Here is a 21,451-nt window from a genome sequence, read left to right as displayed (position 1 = left end):
ATGGAACTAACCCCCAGACGTCATGAACTCCTCTGTACATACCTTCTCGGAATCGGAACGCTCTTTCTATACACTGGATACTCGTTGCAGCAGTTTATTGGAGAATCAGTCATCCATTCGATCCACGAAAAGTCGCCAGACACTATCTCGGCATATGCAGGGTATTATGGGTGAGTAAGCTCTAAATTTCGAATTTTTCAACATGACTTACATTGCTTGTTATCCATTAAGCCAATTTTCTTTGTTTTCTGTGAAGTATTTTCAAAAAAGTAGTCAACTGGCAAAACATTCGTAATAATGTGAAACACATTTTGTCATCTGGACATGTTTCAGTACCTCTTCCTGTAATCAAGATAAGTTGGCTCAAAGTTATAGGGTTCCTTCTATTAAAGGCTTCCTGTTTCACACAATTCATAAGGCCGTAGTTCCATTATTTGTTTTTAATATACTGAATGTTTTTAATATACTTTCAAAAAGCTGAAAATATAACCTTTTCAGAGCCGCTTTCCATCTATCGGCATTCGCAGTTTGTACACTTATCACCCCATCCCTTCAACATTTTGTTCCGAGTAAATGGTTCCTGACACTGGCTTCTGCACTTTTTGCAGTTTATTATCTTGGATTCTTCCAACTGAATAAGTATTACTTCTATCTGACACAAGCTCTCATGGGTATTGGATATTCTTGTGAGTTTTATAATGATCCCAACACCTCATTTTCTGAATTTGATGACTTTTTTCAGTCTACAACAACGGAGAGGGACAATATTTGTCCGAGCACTCGTCTCGTAGAACGATTGAATCGAATACTGGAATCGAAACAGCCGTCGGACACGCCAGTATGTTCTTCGGAGGAATTGCACTGATTGTGCTCTGTTTCTTGTTGCACACGGAAGGAGGAAATGGAATTGAGTACTCGGATTTGCAGATCAGGTGAGTAAAAAATGTCGTGGTGGCAGGTTTACGGTATATGTACATCTCGAGCCAAAGAATTTCGAAACTTCACCTTAAAATTTTTCAGATTCATCTACGGAACAATGTTTATTTTGAATGTGTTTTCTGTCATTGTTTTCGCCTTCCTTCCCACCAAACAATACGATTCCATCGCATCGAAATCCTCAACAGTGGTCCCATCGTTTGCCAATCAGATCAGTGAGTTTCTGATTATGCCCCCCTCTAATCCTCTGCAAGATATCGAAAATCTGTCAAATGCTAAATTATTCTTCATGAAGTCATCTTTTTGAATAAATAGCACTAATGTCTTGAACATTTTACTCTTTTTTAATATGATTCTTATGAAACAGAAGTTATTTAAACTCACAATCACTAATCTTAATAATTCAAAACCTTTTTGCAGAACAACTTCTCAAAGCCTTCCAATCGAAAAACCTGCTCATTCTGATGCCATTTTTCTTCTTTCAAGGATTCGCCGTATCATTTTTGATGACTGTTTATCCAACGACACTTTCCTTCACATTTGCATTCAGAACTGATATTTATATCATTGGAATTTATTCTGTATCCATGGGATTAGCTGAAGCTATTGGTGAGTTTTCAAAAAGCAAAAAGAACGTATTCAACAAATTGAAATCTCTTTAATCGCTTTTTCAAAAAACCTATTCAAACTCAATTCATGTGAATATCTCATGAAAAAAAAACGAAAAGATGCATTGTATGTTTGATAGACAAGCGATTCCGTTAACTTATCACATTAATCTTGTTTCAATGAAAACAAAAAAGAATGAGAAAAAAAACTGAACAAATCAGAGGGAAGTTTTGTGAGGAATCATAAAATTTTGGAACTCATAAAAAGTTTTTCCTATTTCAAATCGTTAGTTTCTTTGATCATTTTCCTATGCGATATTGTGAGATGCAGGGTTGGAAACTGAAAATGAATTCAAAGATGATTCGGGACAAAAGAAACCATACTTGCAAACGACCTGGGCTTTTTGTTAAAAAATGTTTTTTGAGCTCTGTAAAATTTTCAAACCCTCCTAAAAATGCATCTTTTTTTTCCAGGTGGAATCTTCCTCCGCCCACTGCTCAAAAGAGCCGGTGACTACGGCCTGTATGTGATCGCAGCCACCAATTTCCTCTCCTATTCCATTATTATCATCCTCGCAGTTTTATCAATTCCAAATCTTGCAACTTTTGGACCAACCAATTCCGCTCCTCTCTTCTTGACTCCAAGGTACTGTTTTTCTTTTCAGTTCTTACACCCGGCGGTCTAAATATCCGTGAAGAACCGTAATTCAAAGTGACAGATGTTGTTTCTTCAATGGGTGGTTTTTTATCAGTTCTTTGATATGGGGAAATAATACGAAATCTTATGGAACAAAAAAATAGAAGTGGGATGATTGTAGAAATGAATAGAAAAATATGTAATTTCAATTAGAAAATCAATGTGTTACCTGAAATTCATTACAAACGATAATTTTCAGTCATATGTAATCAATATCATTGATTTTGAAAAATTTCTATTTCACAACTTCTAGAAACTGTGAAACCTTTTTTATTTCGAAATTATTAGGGTTGGCTTGGGGGCGAAAAAAAGAAAAAAAAGTGGTCCCCGCCCCGCACACCAATTGACTTTAAACTCTGGACCAATTGACTTTAAACTTTCAGGGTAGCCTAATTGGGTACCCTGAACCGTAAAAAAATTGCAAAAATTTGGTTACTGCTTCATTCAACGAACTGCTTTTTTCCACAAGCGGGGCGGTGGTGAATCCCCGCCCCGCTCTCTGGGGCGAGAGCGCATCCCCGCCCCGCGCGCTCGGGGCGGGGGCGAATCCGTTGCCAACCCTAGAAATTATTTCAATCGCAACTGATTTCCTATGTGTTGTTCTCAAAATGTTATGCATTTCTTTAAATCAAAAAGTGGGATCCAGTTGACAGCCTAGAAATTATAAAATCAGTTATTGAAATCATGAAACCCTGAATTTCTGTTTTTCCAACTTTATAAATTGGGTCTAATCTAGTAGAGCTGCTTTCCACTTTGATTTTCGAGACTGGATACTTCAAAATGTCACAGCAAAACCTAGCAGGAAAACTATGATTTTAAAAATTGCTATTTCACAACTTCCAGATATTGTAGAACTTTATTATTTTGGAATTGATCTGAAACAGTTCGTTTCCAAAACAAAATTTTTTGCAGTCGCCTTCTTGTGTTCATCATCGGATTCCTGATTGGATTCTCAGATTTCTGTGTCACAATGGCACGTGCCGTCATTTGTCAAGTTGCTGTGCCCGACTGTCGTATGCAGGTCTTTTCGTTGTCCAAACTGTATCAGGTACGCACATTTTGGGTCCAAATTTAGTTTGAAGGTTCGATCCGAATTGAAAACAAATTTTCTCCTAACAATATTGTCTATTCAATAAAACGTGGGCGCGCCGCAGGTTGCAAAGTGACACGCCCCTTTATGAAACGCGCGAGAAGAGGGAAAAGGGAACGCGTTCCAAAAAGGGGCGTGTCACTTTGCAACCTGCGGCGCGCCCACGTTTTATTGAATAGACAATACTGGAGCCTCAAATCAGCTGAAAACGAAATCTGTGAAACAGCAATAATCTCTCACTGAAAATATCAACCTTACTGTTGCATTATTTTGAATTTTTCATCTTCCTCATTTTGCAGAGTGGTTCCTCAGTAGTGGTGCTTCTTCTGACTCCTTACATGACAATCTACATTTGGCTATGCGTACTTACCGTATTCCTTTTCGTCGGTACCTTTGGATTCGTGATCGTTGCTCGACGTACAGCCGCTGATCGTCAGAAGCACTCGGTTGCTCATCCTTCTCAAGCACAACTCGCTGATAAAATTTAATTTGACGAATTCTGAATTTATTTCGGATTTATTATTTTTAACACATTTCTGGTTTCCGATCTCCCCTTTCTTCTCTGAAATAAAACTTCTCAAAAAATGTTTTTTCTTGTTCTGAGAAAAATTTATATATTTCGAAAGTATTGGAAAAGCGAACCATGAAAAGCAGAAATACTATTGGACTTTATCAGCATAATTTGAAACAGTAATCAAAAGTAAAAAACTGTATATCTCAACTTTTGTATACAAGCAAAGAAAACACAATATTTATTTCTGGAAAAAATAAAATGATCGAAAACCGAAAAAATTAATCTTGGTTCAGTTGGGTTGAATACTGGGATTACAGGATAGATTTATTTTTGAAAAATGGGTAAAAATAAATAAAAATTCTTGATTTTTAAAAAGATTTGAAAATTAAGAAATGGAGCAGACAGAAGTGCGGCTCTGATCGGAACGGGTTCTAGAAGAGGACTCGTGCTGAAAAATTGAATTTTTTAGTTCTTTCATACTTATTTCTGCGTTTTCATATTTTCCTGTTTCAAAAAATTGATAACTCGAGATTATGATTTTGGCGTCGGGAATATAAAATAAACATTAATAACTTTCACAAGAATACCGTATTTTTGATTTTATTGTAATTTACAGATAAAATTGTCACCTTTGTTGCCTCAATAACTGCCCCTTGAATAATGTCAATATCTGATTCCGTTTCAGCTGAAGCAGTGGTTTTTTGGTAATAATTTCTTTAAAGTGGTGAGAATTAAAATTAAAGGTGGGGGGACAGGAGATTTTTCGTAGTTTTTTTGTAGCTAGAGTATGCATTCTACCGTCACGGTGTACAACGCTTAATGTCACTCTGCGTACAGCTGTCGTCCTCGCCTTTATGTATGCAAACGGGCGTCCGCTTTCTCTTTGCCCGTGTAGCTCAGTCGGTAGCGGCGCCGCGCCCTCAATCCTCGCCTTCACAAGTTCAACTCCTCGAGGGGCATCTTTGAACGGAATTTCGAGAACATTATTTTTTTCATTTCCCCCCACCTTTAACAAAAATTGGTAATCTTTCATTCATCTCTCAAAAAATTATATTCAAAATCAAATCATGTGAGTTTCCCATGAAAAAATAGATTCACAGTATGTTTGATAGACAAGCGATTCCGTTAACTTATCACATTAATCTTGTTTCAATGAAAACAAAAAGGAATGAGAAAAAACTGAACAAATCAGAGGGAAGTTTTGTGAGGAATCATAAAATTTGGAACTCAAAAAAAAGTTTTTCCTGTTTCAAATCGTTAGTTTCTTTGAACAATTTTCTATGCGAGAATCAGAGGGATTGAAGTTTTGAAATTCGAAAAAAAAGTACGGTGTCAAATTGTTAATTTAATGGAATATTTGTTCTTTGTGATATTGTATCAACGTTGTTTGCTGAAAACCAATTCACAAAGAATTGCTGAAAATCGTACGCTTTGCAACGCTTGAGTTTCTAATTTCTAAAACATTCAATTTTTCCAGATGGAATCTTTCTACGCCCACTGCTCAAAATAGCCGGTGACTGCGGTCTGTATGTGATAGCAACCACCAATTTGTTCTCCTATTCTATTATCAATTCCAAATTATGCCACTTTTGGACCAACCAATTCCGCTCCTCTCTTCTTGACTCCAAGTTACGTTTTTTTTCTATCTTTTCAACTATTTTACCCTGGCGATCTAAATATCCGTGAAGAACCGTAATTCAAAGTGACAGATGTTGTTTTTTCGATGGGTGGTTTTTTATCAGTTCTTTGATATGGGGAGATAACACAAAATCACATGAAACAGAGAAAAAGAAGTGGGATGATTGTGGAGATCAGAAACATACTTTGAACTAGAAAATCAATATTGTACTCAAAACGTTTCGCATTTTTTACTTAGCAGAGCGGGGTACCAATGACAATCAAGAAATTATAAAAATAGTTATAGAAATCATGAAACCCTGAATTTCTGTTTTTCCAACTTTATAAATTGGGTCTAATCTAGTAGAGCCGCTTTCCACTTTGATTTTCGAGACTGGATACTTCAAAATGTCACTGCAAAATCTAGCAGGAAAACTATGATTTTAAAAAATTGCTATTTCACAACTTCCAGATATTGTAGAACTTTATTATTCTGGAATTTATCTGAAACAGTTCGTTTCCAAAACAAAATTTTTTGTTTGACGTATGTACTAGAGTCTTAAATCAAATTTAAATGAAATCTTTGAAACATGAAAAATTTCATGTTTCATGAATACAGAGCGTCGCATAATTATAGGACCCCCCTCAATTTGGGATGTACAGCAAAAACTAGAGTAGATAAGAAAAATCTGTGAATGCAGTTGGATTCAGAATCAAAAATAACCCTAGGAACCAAATTTTCAGAACCCTACCATTTTCCATACCCTCACGGCAAGAAAAAGGTCCATTTTCGACCGTCGCATAACTATAGGGCCCCAGATGTTTTGGGTGCACAGGTCGTTTTTTGACCATTTTATCTACTCTAAATTGTTTTATTTACGTTTTTCATTGTTTTAAGCTTTTTCTGAAGATGTTTCTCGCAACTTTCTTTCAACATCTTCGTGTGGAACATCCAACAATGCAAGGAACTCATTTTCGAGATCAAGCTTCACTTCTGGCTCTTCCGTAAATCTCCAGCTGCATTTTTTACAGTTATTCGGATCGTGGCGATAGTTTGATGTGCAGGTACAGTAACTGAAAATATTAGTTGGTCCCTATCCCAAAAATATGCCTCGGAAACATTCCTTCAACCATGGCTCGCGCTACACTCCTCTCTCTTGCCGAACAGGCCAAAGTGGAGGTGATGAAACAACTTGGACTGACACTTCACGAGATGTCCCGTCAACTCACGAGAAGTCGTAACGTCATCCGAAAATACCTCGCCGACCCACTCCATTACGAGAAGAAGCTGAAGGAGTCTGCTGGAAGACCGAGAAAGCTGACTTCACGTCAAGAACGCAGCATCTTGAAATCAGTCTCCAACTCGCCCAAAAGTCTGAACGATGTGAAGAACGAACTCAAGCTGCCAGTCCACAAGAGTACGGTGGGCAGAATCATCAAAAGAAGTGGAGTCATCGTTCGTCAGAAGATGGCCAAAGTTCCGAAGATGACTGATGCCCACAAAGCAGCACGTCTCAATTTCGTGAAGAATAATTTGACTACGAAATGGGAGAACGTGAGTTTGAAACAATCAATTTTGAAAAGAAAAATGAATTCAGATCGTGTTCTCCGATGAAAAGAAGTGGAATCTCGACGGTCCTGATGGCAACAGGAACTACTGGAGAGATCTCCGAAAAGATCCGCAGCTGTTCTCCAGGCGCAACTTTGGCGGCGGCTCTGTTATGACTTGGGGCGCTTTTTGCAATGGAAAAAAGCTCGAACTGCAATTCATCACCACGAAGGAGAATTCTGCCACGTACCAAGCAACTCTCCAAAAGGCCGTGGCTCCGTTCTTCCGCAACAGACGCCACACCCACACTTTCCAACAGGACAACGCATCTATCCACACGAGCACCTCCACGAGGAACTGGTTCGTCTCGAAACGAATTAAGGTGCTCGAATGGCCAGCATGCAGTCCGGATCTAAACCCCATTGAGAACATCTGGGGCATCCTCGTTCGCCGGGTCCATCGAAACGGGAGGCAATTCAAGACCGTGCAGGAGCTCAAGGACGCAATCCAGGCTGAATGGGACGCTCTCACTGATGCCGAATTGAAGAATCTTGTAGCCAGCATGTCGAGCAGGATCGTTGAAGTGATTCAAAACAACGGCGGAGAGACTAAGTACTGATTTTTCTTTGTGTTTTTTTTGTGTTTTTTGTTAGTTGCTTAGAATAAATGGATTTTGTTGACTGAAGGGAAAATCGGATTCAGACATGTTTACTTTGAAAGAAAGTTGGAGAAACATCTTCAGAAAAAGCTTAAAACAATGAAAAACGTAAAAAAAACAATTTAGAGTAGATAAAATGGTCAAAAAACGGCCTGTGCACCCAAAACATCTGGGGCCCTATAGTTATGCGACGGTCGAAAATGGACCTTTTTCTTGCCGTGAGGGTATGGAAAATGGTAGGGTTCTGAAAATTTGGTTCCTCGGGTTATTTTTGATTCTGAATCCAACTGCATTCACAGATTTTTCATATCTACTCTAGTTATTGCTGTACATCCCAAATTGAGGGGGGTCCTATAATTATGCGACGCACTGTAGCAGATCTCCCATACTAATTTCACGTGAAATTCTTCAATCATCACTAGCATATCACTCACTCAAAATATCAGCCTTACTGTTGTAGTTGTATTTTCTATTCCTCAACTTTCTCATGTTTGCAGAGTGGTTCCTCGGTTGTGGTTCTTCTTCTGACTCCTTACATAGGCGTCTGAATTTAAAAAATCTAATACAACATTTTTCTTTTTCATTCACAATTTTTTTTTCCTGAATTTTTCCAAAAAAATTGGTTCAGTTGTGAGGGTATTGGCATGACAGGACAGATTTGTTGAAAAAATGAGTAGAAATAAATAAGAAGGTTCTTGATTTCAAAATAAAATGAGAATAAACAATTAAGAAATAGAGCAGACAGAAGAGTTACGACCCTGATCGGAACGGGTTCTGGAAGAGGACTCGTGCTGAAAAGTTGAATTTTTAGTTTTTTTTTTGTACTCCCATACTTTGCTGCTTCCGAGAAATGATTATTTTCAGAATGGTGTCGTAATTTAGATCATCCTGCGTTACACTTTATGACGAAAATTTGAAAATTCCCGTTGCAAGATTATTATTTTTTTTATCGAAATCATTTTCAAATGATGCGGTCATTCTCAATTCTGCTTCCTATAATTCCATATTTTTCTGTTTCCGAAAATTGATAACTTACACAAGAATATTGTGTTTTTAATTTAAAAAAATTACCTTCGCTGTCTCAATAACCGTTCCTTGAACAATATCAATATCTGATTCCGTTTCAGCTTTTGACAATGGAATGCTTAGAACATCAGCGACGGCTTGTCTGAAAGAATTGATTCAAAAAAAACTTGAAAACAGTTCATTTCTGAAAACTTATAAAAGAATGTGAATTTTTGAATGGGCACCTCTAAAATGACAAAAGAAATTTTCGGGAACATTTCAAAAACAAACAAAACTGAAATTTTATTCAATGTTTGTGGATCAAATTGCAAAGAAGTTTAGTAAACTAACCGGAAAGTCATGTATACCGTATCCCCAGTCTTGGCTGAAATATACGTTGGCACCATTCCATTTGAAGTGGCAAAGTTGCGATGAGTGTCAACTGGAACCGTTCTTCTCTCCTCCAAATCCGTTTTGTTGCCCAACAATATGATTCTTGGCGGCTGAAAAGACATCAAAATCAATCGCAATCAAATAGTACATATGAGAGTTTCTTTTGGAATTAAATTCTGTTAACTTACAAAGCGTTTACGGTTTCCAATGAAATTTTTTATGAAATGGCCTCAGATTAAAATTACTTGAAACCGAAAAAAATTTTGAAAAGTTTTCAAGCCAAACTCACATTTTCCTCATCCTTGAGATTCTTTCTGATGACGTTCATCCAGTCGGCAGCGTTTTCAAAAGATTTCGAGTTGGTGACGTCATAGACGAGGAATATTATATGAGCTCCCATTAGGTACTTATCAATCATCTCCCCAGCGATACTTTGGCCTCCAATGTCCCAAACCTGAAGGAAAAGAAACTATATTTTTTTAAATTTGAATTTTTGTTTTTGTTGTGGGGTTTTATGCAAGAAACCGGCGTTTTATTTCAATAAGTGATTCGGATATAACTGTTTTACAGTAGTCTTGCAAACCTCATCAACACAAAATACACAAAAAAAAAAAAATTAAAAAGGCACTTCTAGGAATACAGGTCAAAACGTTCGAATGAATATCTTCCCGTTAAAACTGAAACAGTTTGTTAAAAATTTATTCAGTTTCCGATACTTTTCAATTAATAATTTCATTTTTTCGAATTTGATAGTGAACCCTGATGTTATACACATGCCTACCTGAACCAACACCTGAACCTCTCCTGGTAGAATAACTCGACGAGAGAAGAAGTCAAGACCAAGAGTCTGAAATATATAAGTTTAACTAATAAAATGCTAAATTAAAATCACCTGATGATAAGACTTGTCGAATGTCTCTTTTGCAAATCTTTGACAGATGGATGTCTTTCCACTCGCTCCATCACCAACGACCACGATCTGAGAATAAAGCATTTATACAAATTTCAGCAGTTTGAATTCAATTGTGATTGTGAAAATTGGTCCACTGTTGTTTGATCGATTGATATATGTGTCGAGCCACTAACATTTATTTGTTCATAGGCTATGACAGGAAAACAGTGTTTTAAAATAATTTTTCCCAGTTTGCAAAACTTTTCTGAAGTTTTTTTTTCAAAATTTAAGGAGAGTTGTTGAGAATTGCGCATTCTGATTAAAAGAAAAGTTTGTTTTGAAACACAAAGTTAATGCAGCTGCCAAACAACTATTTTTTAAAAATTGAAAAAATATTAGGTTGAGCGAAAAGTCTTTGTAATTTTTTGAATTTTTTTCGGAACAAAATTTATTCAAAGAACACAGAATTCAATGTGTGATATATTCACCAATAGTGTATATGACTACTTGCCAACGCGATAGAAGTGGAGCGATTCCTTTAGCGTAGAACTCGGTAGACTGGGAAGCGGAAACGTCATCCAACCACTTTTTTACATCCTTTCTATCATGGAACTTTCACCTAACAAGGAGATTTTTCAAGGAACGGATAAGTTGCTATTCAGTTAGGGCCAGGTCTATTGAATACGGTGGATAACAGAAGACCTTGACTCCCAGCATCTGGAGCTTCTGACGGGTCTTCAAAGTAGTGGGTGTTCTTGCATCGTCATGAATCATTAACAAGCTGGAATTTTTCGGGCAATTTAATCGATAAGCCTTTGATGCTTTTTCCATTTGAGTTCTGTTGAGGTCCGCATGGATAATAACGCCGCCTAGAAGAAGTCTTCTGTAGATGACGCCTTCTCTGTCACACCAAATGGAAAATATAACTTTTTCACGTGAAGTTCTCCTTTGATGCCCGTTTTTTCGGTTTCCTTGGCCGGAACTCATCGTCCTTTTCTACTCGTCCCCAGTAATAATATTCTCAACCCAATTGATGCTACGTTTCTTAGTAAGCCAAGAATGTGCCAAGTCGCAACACAATGGTTTTAGTGAATCCGTCAAAAGGGGAGGGTCGAATTGAAAAATCTTTGGCAACCTTCCACAGTCATTAAGATGATCAATGATGGTTTTTTGAGGATGCTTGAGACTTGCTGCAAGCTCGCGTGACGTTACTCTTGGTTCTTCTTCTAGCGCTCTAGAGGTATCCTCGTTGAGATCAACACGTGGTAAGCCATATCTTCGAGATTGTAGTTCTTTTCGGAGAATCTTTTGAACCAAAACTTTATTGTAGTGTAGGACATATAGTGCTGGCCTAACACTGTACACAATTTACGACAAGCTACGCTGCAATTGTGACCTTGGAGACACCCGAACAAAAAAGCACCCCTGAGAGCATGATGGTCTCTGGGCAAATTCTCGGTCTTTATGGACGCCGTCGGTAACTTTAGCGAATATTTTAAGCATGCACAACTAGTACTACAATGTAGAAAAAAACAGAATAATAAAAAGTTAAATCAACGCTGAGATATGACGGTCCAAAAAAAATTACAAAGACTTTTCGCTCAACCTAATATCACTTTTTCAGAAAGTCTTCTTTATTGGAAATGTGCGAAGATATACACTTTTCTGTTCACTGAATATGGTTGTAGAATGATCCGAATTAGAACGAATTCTTCTTCGTTGTAATTTCAGAGAAAAATTTTCACAAGTTTCAAAAGTTCCAGATTTTGGACGATTACTTTTTTACATGATCTTTAAAGGATAAAATCATTTCTGATACAATGATTACAAATCAAATTGGCTTCAAAAACACCATGAAAAACCAACCTTCATAACTTTATCAGCTGGTTCCTCCTCCCCAGCTGCATCATCGATTTCTTCCGGCTGTTCCACTTTTTTTGGAAGCTCCGGGGCTTCTATTTCACCCATTGCTGACATTTTGAGAAAGGCTGAAAATTGGAGTTTTAGGAAAAATGTAGAAGAAAAAAAGGAGGGAAAAAGGAGCAAAATGAAAAAATCAATGTTTCACAAAGTTTTAAAATGTTGCTACCGTGGGTAGACATCGTATGCGTTTCTGTTGAAATTCAAAATAAAAAATTCTGATTTTGAGTTAAATGGGAGGGACTTTGGCACACAAAAAATAACGAAAACTTTGAAAATTGAAAAAAAAGTTGATTTTTTACTCCAGGAGTTACAGACTTCCAAGTCCCACATTAAGATTGTTTTCATTGAAAAAAAGGTTTTGTACTGAAAATTTTCAGTATCAACTATTTAGCCTTCTTTTCATGAAGTTTTCTTTTCAAAAAGTCGTTTTGTGCAACAAAAAAAATAGCAGTAAAGCCCATAAACGGAGTTGGAAAGAGAATAGAAATAGGGGAGAGAGTTTGTTTTCCGGATTTAGAAACATCATGTTTTATGACTAATCTCACTTTCCTTAAATAAAAAATTGGGAAGCCTTACTGGACGATACGTAGAAAATTGTGAGGATAGGAGACATGTAGGTGAAATACGGAAATTTTCGTTCTACAAGAATATAGGCGAGTCGCCAATTTTGAGCAAATTCATCTCGCTTTCTGTGAAAGATTCAAAAAAGAGGTTAACTAATAAAATGTTTATCATAATATCAGAAGTAATTTGTCAGTTGACAGCGTTTTGATATCTTTTACAGGACACGAGATAAATTACCTCAAAGTCTTCATTCTTTCTCGCGCTTTTTGAGATTCAGGCACTACAGAAAGACACAGCGGCACTAACTTTGACTAAGGTATACACAGTGAACGTCCGAGTACATTTATATGACGTTCTGAAAAAAATCGATGTGTTGAAAGTAAGCGATACACTTTAAAGAAATCTCACATTTTATTGATTTTAAAAGTCGTGTAGTTGAAAAATATCATATTTCTAGGCTAAGTTTACTAATGTATTTAACACCAATATGTTGTGCATTTCGACTGTGTTACCACTTCACACTAATGTAAAAAATTGTCTTCGTCTCTAATTTCGATGTTTTGAAACAGAAAAAAAACAATTTTTCAAAGTTTTTCAGGAAAAATTCTGGCCAGGCTCTGCTCTTTTTTCGGTTTTCTACATCTCTGAAAGCTAAGAAAGCGGTGAAACATTTAGCATGCACAGGTGGAAATTCTTAAAGTTCATTAGAATCGGCTGAAGAACATTTCTAGCTTAGTAGCACCACCTATTATAAAATATGATAGAAGTTCTGAAAAGAAAAACGAGATTTTGTGTTTTTAACGATTTCTACTCTAATTTATTTTTCAATTTCTGAGTTTCTTAAATGGCATAAAACATAGAAAAAAAAGGAACTCTGGGATATGATATTTGGTTTAACGTTTTAGAATGAATCGGATCCTAATATAAAAAATCGAAATATTTGTTATATCTGGAACAGAAAACCTTTTTCAAACTTTTAGTGAAACACAAATTCTGCAAAACATTCAAACCCGACTAAAGTAATTTCTCTCCAAAATAAAATAATACTGAAAAATAAAATTGAATGAGATGAAGCGGCTCGTATTCTCTTATTGAGCTTGCCCAAGTGAAACGGGAGCAAAAACGAAGAGAAATGAGAGAGAATTGCCATGGAAACGCGTTGCCTGGCGTCTCTCAATTTTCTATACTCTCTCGCGCGTCTCCTTCTTGATTCACGAATGCTCGAAGCGGTGGAAATTAGTAATGAGCAGGTCGAGATGAGAGAGAGAGAGAGAGAGAGAGAGAGAGAGAGAGAGAAGGTGAAGAGTTTGAAGGTTTCCCTCTGCTCTGTAAGCGTATATGGACATAAAAATTTTTTTAAAGGCGATGAAGTAAAATTTAAATTTAAAAAGAAATTCCTGAACATATCAAAAACATTAATTTCTAATGTATGAAAGAAATGTTCCAGAAACTGTAACTCTTAGAATTTTTGGGGATTTTGGAGCTTTTGAGAGTGAAGACATTGACGGTTTCTCTTGAGACTGGTAATATTACATCACTTTCATATTAAGAAGATGAAAGCAAAAAATTGATTCCAACTGTCCTGATAAAATTTTCCAGAAACAGTTTTTTTTTTGATTGGGCGGAAAAAAAATTCGAAAATTATAAAAATTAATGATTCTGGAAATAATATCATTTGGTTATAAACATGCTTTAAAAAAAGAAATGTAAAAACTAAGTATATGGAAAAAGCAAAAACCATTGATATGAGTTGTATTGATAAAATGATCGAGAATCAGTAAATTTTACAATTTGACAAGAAAATGGCAAAAATTGTCGTTTTTTATGATTTTTGGGTTTTAATGATTTTTCACTGTAAGTATTTAGATTTTCTAGAATTTTTGGAACTTTCAAAGTTTTGTGTATTTTTCAAGAATTCAGGAATTCAAGACTTTTCAGAGTATTCAAAATAACTCGGATTTGTAGGGTTCTAACTTTTCGGGTAAAAAACGTTTGAAAAAAGGAAGTGAAAATACAACTTTTAAGAACATTGGACAGTTGCCCAGGCAAGCTACCCCCAAACCCTTTCTGCAGTTCCCTGTGCGCTTGAAACGACGCTCCGCTGTTCGGCTGACGACAAGCGCGCCAATCGAGTGTGTTTGAATTAAAGTTAGTTTTTGAATAGCTAGTTGTGTCAGTTTGGACGATTTAAGTCAGTTTAGAGTTTTGTCTAAAGTATCTTTTGGGTGATATTGTTGTTCTTTATTAATTATACGGAATAATAAATATTATTTTTGTATAAAACCGTATTTTTTCTTTGTATTTTGTGTCTGGACCTTAATACCCCGATTAATCGAAGGCAATTTGAGGGCCGAACCGTTTTTTTATCCGTTTATCTGTTCTTTTACCTCTTTTTCGTAGTTTTTGCATCAATTCTCCCCAGAGTTTGAAGGAACCAGTGAGAGGATTGTTGTGAAAATTAATAAAGAGAAATCGCGATTAGGTGAAGGCCTACCGAGTTTTCTCGTTTTGTAGGGTGTAATTTTTCCGAGTTTGAAGGAACCGGCAGGAAATTATTGTGAAATTGATCAACGGAAAGTACGATCAGGTGAAGGCCTATCGGAAAGACAGCAAAGAAGAACGCCGAAAAAACATTCTTTTGAAGTAAAGTGTGTTTTCAGGAATGTCACAACAGTCAAAGAAGAACGCGGAGCATATGGAGTGGGAACAACAGGAGGGAGACGGAAGAAGCAACGGTGGAAGCAAAAGAATCGCTGAAGAAGGAGGAAAGTGGGGAGACGGGCTGGAACCGGAAAAACAGGATGTGCTGGAATCGGCGGAAAAGTCGAGGAAAAGTGCTGCAACTCTGGGAGACGGGAATTCGACGCATCACTCAGAGAGAGAAAAAAGCTAGTGTTAGCGTTCGCGAAGTTTGTCGGTGCGAGTGAGAAGTTGATGGAAGACATGCGGGATCAGATATACAGATATACGAAAGTAACTGCGCGAGTGAGAGACGTGGTTCTGAAACCGGTGCAACAGTTCGTGGAACAACTGGCGAAGCGGCACAGAGAGCTAGACAGTGGGAAATGGGAGAGAATAGTGATGAGAATGATGAGGGATCATGGAATTGAAAATTTCAGCGAGTTGCAGGCAGCTATTAGTATCGCGGGTCGCAAAGAACGAGTAGCAGATGAGGAAGTGGAGAAAAGTGATAATGAGTGGAAATTGTTGCAGAAAAGTTGGGAGCTCCAAAACGACGAGTTGGGACAACATTTGGAGAAGGCCAGAGCCGAAGCAGAAGACTTGCAACTACAATTGGATGCAGTCCAAATAGAGAAAGAAAGGTGTGAGAAGGAAGTGGAAAGACTGGAAAGAGCATGGAAGCTGGAGAGGAAAACGGCGAAGGAACTGCGACAAATGATGGAGCAGTCAACAGGTAACGAAAAAAGAGACCAGGAAAGAAGTAAAGTGGTGATTCAGGAGCGTTACAGGAGGCCCGGAACACAATCGGTCGATTCAAGAGGATCATCGAGTGCATGGGCAGAGCCAGAGAGCCAAAAGAGAGGTGAGGCGAAGGGAAACGGAGTTATGGGAAGAAAGGAAACAGAAAGTGATTAATCATTAACTTCATATGTATGGATAATACAGGGTGGCCGATAAGTATAGGACGCTCGCTTTCAGCGTTCCCTGGCACGGTGCCAAGGGATATTTTCGAAAAATTTCGAAACTTTTCGAAAGTCCAGAGACTATATAAGTAAGCTTCTCAGTCATTTGTTCTCACTTCTCCATATCGCCGAGCTATGAAAAGTTCTCCTCATCGTCCTTCCATTGAACTCTTGTTCAAGAGAGGCCTCGGAAGTGCTGAGATCGCTCGACGCCTTCAAATTTCGTCTTCGACGGTTCGAAACGTTGTCGCTGCTATCAAAAAGCGAGGAGATGCTTCTGAAGTAAAAAAAAGCGGACGTCCACGTTCTGTCAACACCCGGAATACTCGTGCAATCATCAAGAAACGGATCATTCGAAATGATGGATTGAGTCTCAATAGGATGGCGTCACAGCTTGGAATTGCCCGATCCACTGTCCAATCGATTGTCAAGAACGGCTTGAAGCTCAAAAGTTACAAACTACGTCGTGGACAGTACCTCTCGGACAAATCGAAAGCGATGCGACTCGAAAAATGCCGAAAATTACTCCAGCACTTTCAAGTGCGCCGCGTCTCTGACGTTATCTGGACAGACGAGAAGATCTTCACTATTGAACCTCTTCCCAACCGTCAAAACCAGAGACAGTTATTGTCAAAGGATGACAGCATGTCTCCGAAACGTCGTCTTGCCCATAACCGCCTTTTCCCGAAAAGTGTCATGGTTTGGGCCGGTATCACGGCAACCGGTAAAACTCCGTTGGTTTTCATTGAAAGAAATGTGAAAATCAACTCGGAGGTGTACCAAAAGATTGTGTTGATGGATAATTTGTTACCCTGGGTCACTCAGCACTTTGCTGGTGGTCCATTTATCCTTCAACAAGACTGGGCACCGTCCCATGGCTCGAGATCGACATTGGCCGTCTTGGAGGCGCATTTCCCTGGATTCCTGGACAAGAACTTGTGGCCTGCTTCCAGCCCGGATCTCAATCCGATGGATTTCAGCGTTTGGGGCATGTTGGAAGGGAAGATCGCGGGAAAAGTTTTTGCTACTGTTGATGACTTGAAGGCCGCTCTCGAGGTAGCATGGGCTTCGATCGACGACGGATACCTGCGGCGCACTGTCAATTCGGTGAAGAAACGTTTGAGAGCCTGTGTCAAAGCTCGTGGATCCAACTTCGAATTTCTCTTGTAAAATCAAATTTTCTGCTTATTTTTTGTTGTTAATAAAGGTTGTTCTCGAAAAATCCTCAAATTGAAAAAATGGGAGCACTTTCAAAACGTCCTATACTTATCGGCCACCCTGTATGTTCCAGAAACAGTAACTTTTTCAATTTTTGGAAACCTTTGGAGCTTTTGAGATTTTCAGTTTTTAATGGAGTTACATTTTCAGAGTAACTTGAATTTTAGGGTTTCTCCTATATTTTGGAAAGTATTCGATTCTCCGACATTTTCAAAATTTTTTCCAATTATTTAATTTTCCAGAATGTTCTGGATTGTTTTCCTGTTTTTATTGTTCCTTATGTTACAGTTTCCATTTTATTCAATTTAGTTAACAATATTTGATGGCTGGCACTTAACATTTCAAATATTATAGTAGAAAATAAAAGCAATTATTAAAACATTATCAATTATCCATGTTTTGGATGGACATATTTGCATGGGAACTTTGAAGATTGTTGCCAATTGGCCAGTGCATTTTTAACGTCGGTTAGCATTTTCAGGTTGTTCTGATAAAATGAATTTTAGCAAATCTGATTAAATTCTGGGAATCGTATATTAATATTTTTCACAAAAGATGTTATATTTCTTAAACGGCAAAAAATTTCCGAAATTCTTTTTTCCAAAATTTCTAAAAAACAAACCGCCACTGTGATTCGTTTTTTGACGAGGACATTTTGAATATTTCTCAATTTATGGTCCACTATTAAATAACCGAAATTGTGTCCCTGACCGCACATTTGGTCGGCACCCTCCTTGTTTTTTCTTCTCTTCTCATCAGCGGTGATTCCAGTCTGAAATGAACGAATTGATGGTTTTGGGAGAAAACTGTTTCAAGGATCTTCAAATTTATTGAATTTGACAATGAAACTAATGCTGACATTATTCTCATTACAAACTTGGTATTGCTAGAAGTTTGAATGCGTTTCAGAATAATACTGTTTCGAAACAGAGAATTATGAAACATCCCGTTTTTTGTTCCATGATAAAATTTAAGTGATTATCACAAAAATGTTGATATGAGAAACAAGATTTGGGAAAGGAAAACTTTCGGTTCGTCGGAGGTCCCAGAACGAAAACTACCTTAACCAGAAAATGGTCAAAAAATGAAAAACTTTTGTTAGTAAAAAAATTGTCGGAAGACGAACGAAACCCTAGAGAAAAAATCGGGAAAATCGAAATATTTTTAAGGTACAGTTTTGTTTTCCGATCTTTGGCCACTTCCACCACTGTTTCACCGCTTCGATTTGTTTTGTACAAGTGAAACTTAAAACAAAGAAAGCTGTGGAACGTTCAAAATATTTCGGATTCAAGAAGTTTATATTTTCCTGAACATTTTTTTTAAAGATATTTTCGGAGGAGCATGATTCAACAATACAAAAGTTTAGGCTCTCGCTAGCCGCCGACTAGAAAATATTCCTCTTCTATTAAATTCAACTTCTGCAAGTTTTCATGGTTCGGTTGTTTTTGGTAGTTGTTTGTTGTTTTTTTTTTGGTAGCATCCATCTTCTGCAGGTCCTTTTTATTTTCTTTGTAATAAAGAAAGGACAGTCCAGATTTTCAAACCAAAGGAAGAATAACCGAATCTGCCAATACCATCTGAGCTACACGGTCGAAAGCGCCTAGCGATGGACTGGATGGGGTACGGTATTCACACAAGCAAGGGATATGTGTGAACACCGATCACTGTACACCATTGCCTTGAAATGTATACTCTGGATTTAAAAACCGTCCGAAAATTCAAAAAATGATAAAACTAATCTGAAATCTTATCAATGTTCACCATCCCGTCAAAATGCATACTCTCGACCCAAAAAACCCAAAAATAGATTCACCGTCTGGCAGGAATCATGATAAACAACATTCCGGGTCTTTTATCACATTTTTGAAACAGGACATTTTTCCAGAACATTGAAAAAGTTTTTCATTCAGTTGTTGTTATCTTTTAAATAATTAAAATTTTTACAAATCTACACCTTTTCTTTAGTTTTTTTAAAATAGTTTTTTCTGTTTACAAATGCTGCTACAATATAGTACTCACATTTCTCAACTGCTGGACTCTCAATCGCAATGTTGGGAAGAAACTTTTTATTTGTTCATAGGCTTGCTGAAAGTTTATTCTCTTGTATTACTTTTCAAATTTCGTCTTACATCATCCGTCAAACTGGACAACTCGGCAAAATCGACTTCTTGCTGAACAACTGGTAGAAACTTCTCGAGATCATATTGGAATCTTTCGTAAGGCATTATAATATTGTCATCCGATGAAACATAGCTAGTTAGCAATAAAATAGAAATCGGGAGAAAATAGGAAAGGTACATATTCTCGAAATGAAGGATTTCAAATGACTGGGGATGATGAGAAATAGGATGGATAGATAAAAGGAGACGGATATTCGAACAGGACATTGAAGAGAAAGAAACATTACGTAATTAGGTGGAAAAGAAGAAGAAAAAGTCGAAAAAGGGCAGGATGTCTTTTTGAGATAATTAGAGATCGTTAGATTCGAGGAGGCGAGAAAAAACTGTTTTACGGATGTTCGGATGATGGATCTGGACGTTTTGATTTTAATGGGATAACGTATTTTTCAGGATGTTTGGTTGCTTTGAAAATTGGCTTCAAAGCGTGATCAAATTATAATGACAAGAAGAAATATTCAAATAGTTCGGAACAATAATTGAAAAAATCGATTTAACTCTGTAAAAAACTCATATTTGCAACAGTAACGTTTCGATGCTTCTAGATGCTTCTAGTTTCGATTCTGAAAAATCCACTTGGAGTTTTTTGTTCTGAATGTAACAGAAATTTTTTAATTCTTTAAGAAAATGCCTTCCTTTCAGTCAACCTTAACGACGACAAGTGACAATTACAGAAAAGTGTTGAACAACCTGAAAACATCTAGGTCGCGAACTAGAAAAATCTAGGTCATGACTTAAAAATCTATGTCATGACCTAAAAAAATGTAGGTCATGACCTAAGAAATCTAGGTCACGACCTAAAAAAATCTAGGTCACGGCCTAAAAAATCTAGGTCACGAACTAAAAAAATCTGGGTCATGACCTAAGAAATCTAGGTCATGACCTAAAAAATTTAGGTCTTGACCTAACAAATCTAGGTCATGACCTGAAAAATCTAGGTCATAACCTGAAAAATCTAGGTCATGACCTAATTTTTTCCAATATTGAATTTTTTAGTTTTGCTGCTTTTTCATCTTTTTCAAGTCAATATTCGATAAATATTGTCGAATTAACAAAAGTGACACCTGAGAATTTGAAAACTTTTGCTTTTTTTGATCTACGAAAAAGTGCGGCAAAAACGTAATATTTCAGAATTTCGGCTCGTTCGAGCTACTTTCGTGTTTAATTTTAGTTTTTTGCTGAAAAATAAATTCTAGAGATGCTAGGATCATTTTTATACCAAGAAGCCAAAATTTTGTTCAGGAAATCCCCCTACATTCACATAAACAAATTTGTTATCTACAGTATCCGTTTTCGCTCCGCCCCCTCGTAAATCGACACGAGCGCCGTCTCCGAGATTTTCAGGTGTCACTTTTTTTAATCCGACAATATCGGAAAAAATTAAATGGCAATAAATTTTGCGCGTCAAGTGTGGTGTTTCTTGTACGCAATTTGTCGTCAACCAAATTTCGTTTTTTTTTTCGATTTCTCATTCGATTTTCGCCAGTTTTTCTGGTTAATTTTTGCTAACTTTTCGTTAATTTTTCTCAAATTTCTCCTCAAAACTTAAAGAAAATAATTTTTACTTTTTCAGCAATCATTCGAAATGCGGACTCCACAAAAATCGACGGAAACCAGAATTCTGGAATTCTTAAAAGGTTTTTATCGACTTTTAATTTTTCAACTTACTTTTTGCATTTCATAAGGCGACCCACTAATTCGAAAAGCGTGCGAATTCACAAGAAATCTCAAATTTACGGAATTTTATAATCCGAAAATTTTGAAAGCTTATGAAGAGCAAATGGAGGAAGAAGCAATGAAAAATGACGAAAATCTGGAAATTTATATGGAAAAATCTGCGAAAAATGATGATAAAAAACGAAAATTCTGGATATTCCGGATATCAAAGATGTGAAAAAAATGTGGATAGCATGACAGGTAAGATACGCATTTTGAGCTAAAAATCGATATCCGATTTCCGACCGAA

The 21,451-nt window shown here is 37.0% G+C and overlaps 5 protein-coding genes across 5 annotated transcripts; 3 read left to right on the top strand and 2 right to left on the bottom strand.

Annotated features, from left to right (window-relative positions):
* Window positions 1–3,819, top strand: CBG15077 (the record flags this gene model as incomplete). The annotated part of the gene is made up of 8 exons (XM_002632827.2): window positions 1–170; window positions 499–686; window positions 743–932; window positions 1,021–1,151; window positions 1,357–1,545; window positions 2,019–2,190; window positions 3,154–3,289; window positions 3,631–3,819. 8 exons carry the CDS (start codon window positions 1–3, stop codon window positions 3,817–3,819), a joined length of 1,365 nt encoding a protein of 454 aa, XP_002632873.2.
* Window positions 3,820–6,675: 2,856 nt separating this feature from the next.
* On the top strand, window positions 6,676–7,630 carry CBG26279 (the record flags this gene model as incomplete). The annotated part of the gene is made up of 2 exons (XM_045235182.1): window positions 6,676–7,017; window positions 7,061–7,630. 2 exons carry the CDS (start codon window positions 6,676–6,678, stop codon window positions 7,628–7,630), a joined length of 912 nt encoding a protein of 303 aa, XP_045099624.1.
* Window positions 7,631–8,394: 764 nt separating this feature from the next.
* Cbr-rab-28 lies at window positions 8,395–11,936 on the bottom strand (the record flags this gene model as incomplete). Its single annotated transcript, XM_045235181.1, has 7 exons — window positions 8,395–8,460; window positions 8,741–8,837; window positions 9,026–9,177; window positions 9,357–9,521; window positions 9,849–9,914; window positions 9,960–10,046; window positions 11,826–11,936. The coding sequence occupies 7 exons, from the start codon at window positions 11,934–11,936 to the stop codon at window positions 8,395–8,397; spliced, it is 744 nt and encodes a 247-aa protein (XP_045095609.1).
* Window positions 11,937–15,108: 3,172 nt separating this feature from the next.
* Window positions 15,109–16,043, top strand: CBG15074 (the record flags this gene model as incomplete). Its single annotated transcript, XM_002632825.2, is given in 3 exon segments — window positions 15,109–15,311; window positions 15,325–15,363; window positions 15,410–16,043. 3 exon segments carry the CDS (start codon window positions 15,109–15,111, stop codon window positions 16,041–16,043), a joined length of 876 nt encoding a protein of 291 aa, XP_002632871.2.
* A 1,653-nt stretch (window positions 16,044–17,696) lies between these two features.
* On the bottom strand, window positions 17,697–19,608 carry CBG15073 (the record flags this gene model as incomplete). Its single annotated transcript, XM_002632824.2, has 4 exons — window positions 17,697–17,795; window positions 17,931–18,080; window positions 19,328–19,393; window positions 19,438–19,608. 4 exons carry the CDS (start codon window positions 19,606–19,608, stop codon window positions 17,697–17,699), a joined length of 486 nt encoding a protein of 161 aa, XP_002632870.2.
* Window positions 19,609–21,451: the final 1,843 nt, after the last annotated feature.

The sequence above is a fragment of the Caenorhabditis briggsae genome, assembly GCF_000004555.2.
Source record: "Caenorhabditis briggsae complete genome, chrIV, whole genome shotgun sequence".
NCBI classification, from domain to species: domain Eukaryota; kingdom Metazoa; phylum Nematoda; class Chromadorea; order Rhabditida; family Rhabditidae; genus Caenorhabditis; species Caenorhabditis briggsae.
This window is presented reverse-complemented; position numbering and strand designations above follow the sequence as displayed.